Source organism: Mandrillus leucophaeus, unplaced genomic scaffold, assembly GCF_000951045.1.
Source record: "Mandrillus leucophaeus isolate KB7577 unplaced genomic scaffold, Mleu.le_1.0 Scaffold11, whole genome shotgun sequence".
Classification (NCBI taxonomy): Eukaryota; Metazoa; Chordata; class Mammalia; order Primates; family Cercopithecidae; genus Mandrillus; species Mandrillus leucophaeus.
In genome coordinates this window covers 1,105,408-1,108,169 of record NW_012099209.1, presented here as the reverse complement: position 1 = coordinate 1,108,169, position 2,762 = coordinate 1,105,408, and the positions used below count along the sequence as shown (strand labels likewise).

Genomic DNA, 2,762 nt, shown 5'->3' with positions numbered 1-2,762 from the left:
CTCCCAAAGTGCTGGGATTACAGCCATGAGCTACCACACCTGGCCAAGACCCTGTCTTTAAAAACAATCTTTTAAAAAATTTCCAGCCCTCGTTCTGTATTGCCCATTTTCAATCCAGCGCAACTAGGACTTCAGTATTTTGGAGGGCTGGACCTCTGAGTCTTAGGTGTCCCATCTGCAAAATATGAGAATCCTAACGAAGTTGATGCGGGGATTGAACAGGGGCTTGGGCACAAGGGTCTGACACACACACAATAGGTTCCCGAAAAATGTTCATAGGGAGGAAAAGCAGTCACTCAATAAAGCTATTTGTGTTTACTTTTCAGATAGGGTCTTGCTCTGTCACCCAGGCTGGAGTGCAGTGGTGCGATGACAGCTCACGGCAGCCTTGACCTCCTAGGCTCAAGTGATCCTCCCACTTCAGCCTCCCAAGTAGCTGGGAATCACAGGTGTGAGCTACCAAGCCTGGCTAATTTTTGCATTTCCTGTAGAGACAGGAAATGTTGCTATGTTATCCAGCGTGGTCTTGAACTCCTGGCCTCAAGCAACCCTCCTATCATGGCCTCACTACTGCTGATGGAGGTATTAAACCTCCCTCTTAGGGACGTATGATCCAGGCCTGGCTGATCAGAACATCATACAACCCTGGCACATGACTAGCTCTTAACTGAAGGTCATGTAACCCCCCAGGGAAGTCCAGTCATATCCAGGTGCTGAGAGAACTCTGCCTTGACCTGGGTTGGGGTCTGGGGAGTGGTTGGAGCCATCATACACCTTTCCGTTTGTTGGGGGGTAAGCAGGACATACTGACTGGCAACCATGTCAGTACCCTCCCCAATGGCAATGTTGTCCTAGCACCTGGATACAGCCAAGCCTGAAGCTGTTCTCTTGGCTTTTTCATCTTTTTTATTTTTGAACTTTTCATTTTTATTTGAGAAAAGCTCTCGCTCTGTCACCAGGCTGGAGTACAGTGGTGCGATCTCAACTCGCTGCAACCTCTGCGTCCCAGGGGCTTTTTCATCCACAAGAAAGCAGCCACTCACCTTTGCTCAGTGGCTAAGTTTTCTGTCACTTGCAATGAAGGTGATCCCAATTAACGCAAAGTGATGGGTGTGGACTTCGGTTAACGAGTCTCAAATTTTTATTTTGATGGCAAAAATCACACAGGGAAGAACAAAAATTATCCATGACAAACTAGGAGTGGAAATGGGCTGGGAAACACGGAAGATGGGTGCCCACAGTTCCTGGGATCCCTCCTGGAATCCTGGGTTTCCCTCCTAGGACCCCACAAGGTACCCTAGGTGCCTCCTGGAACCCCCTGACCCCAGAGGTCCCAAGGAACCCAGTATGAGAACCAAGGCTTTAGGCCAAGGACTTCCTTGCACAAGAAGATGCAGATGTACAGGGATGATTCAGACAGTGGCCTCAACCTCAGTGGCTTCATCTTCCTCCTCCAGCAGGCTGTAGGAAGCGTGGCTCTGGCAGGGCCGCTGCAGGGGGTGGGCCAACAGTTTCGCCATGCAGTTGTGCAACTCCAGGGCTGGCCCAGCCAGCGCCACCTCATACTTGTAGCTGGTACCCTTGGTATCCAGGCTGCCCATGAAGGCAAACATGTCCTGGGGAGGGGCGGGGGTCAGTGAAGGGCTGTTCAGGCAGAGGTTACCCCAACAGGCCCTTCATATCCCTGGAGGGCTTCTCAGAAGAGGGGACATCTGGGGTGGGTTCTAAAGGGTGAAGAGGAGTTTGCCAAGCAGAAACCATTCATACATTGAGCAAACATTCCCTGCCATGGACCCAGTGTTAGGGATCTGAAGAGGTCCCAGTCATGGATCCCAAAGAGTCCCCAGTGTGGAGAGACACAGTCAGATACAGACACATTCTCCTGGCCCCCACTTTGATCCTTCTTGAAAAACAGGGAGGGCTTCTCAGAGGAGGGACTTTTTATTTTACTTTTTTTTTGCTGTTGAGACGGGGTTTCGCTGTGGTTCCCAGGCTGGTGTGCAATGGCACCATCTCAGTTCACCACAACCTCCACCTCCCAGGTTCAAACGATTCTCCTGCCTCAGCCTCCTGAGTAGATGGGATTTCAGGCATGCGCCACCATGCCCGGTTAATTTTGTATTTTTAGTAGAGACACGGTTTCTCCGTATTGGTCAGGCTGGTCCGAACTCGTGACTCAGGTGATCCACCTGCCTCGGCCTCCCAAAGTGCTGGGATTACAGGTATGCACCACTGCTGCCTGGCCCGATTTTTATTTTTTGACACAGGGTCTCCGCCCTGTCACCCAGGCTGGAGTGCAGTGGCTTGATCATAGCTCACTGCAATCTCCACCTTTCGGGCTTAAGCGAGCCTCCTGTCTCAGCCTCCCGAGTAGCTGGGACCACAGGCATACACCACCACGCCTGGCAAGAGGGGGGACTTTTGATTTGGGTATTGAAGTATGAGGAGGAGCTGGTCTCAACTCCCTATTCATAGTTGGGTAAACTGAGGTTCAGAGAAGTAAGTAATCCACTCGAAGTCCCACAGCTAGTTCAGGTCTGGGATGTGAAGGCCCAGCAGGGCCTTTGTAGTCCAAGAGGGATGGATGCTCCAGGCTGAGGGCATAGCGAGGTCAAAGGCAGGAAGAAAGGGAAGAGGGAGCCGGTCGCGGTGGCTCACACCTGTAACCCCAGCACTTTGGGAGGCTGAGGCAGGCAGATCACCTGAGGTCAGGAGTTCAAGACCAGCCTGGCCAACATGGTGAAACCCCGTCTCTACTAAAA

General features: G+C 51.8%; 1 protein-coding gene across 1 annotated transcript in view; it reads right to left on the bottom strand.

Annotated features, from left to right (window-relative positions):
* Positions 1 to 1,118: 1,118 nt before the first annotated feature.
* Positions 1,119 to 2,762, bottom strand: part of BABAM1 (BRISC and BRCA1 A complex member 1) — a 20,937-nt gene continuing 19,293 nt past the window's right edge. Inside the window, exon 6 of the mRNA XM_011989954.1 lies at positions 1,119 to 1,616. Within this exon, the coding sequence (XP_011845344.1) occupies positions 1,413 to 1,616 (204 nt within the window). The 3' untranslated portion in view covers positions 1,119 to 1,412. The remainder of the gene's footprint in view (positions 1,617 to 2,762) is intronic.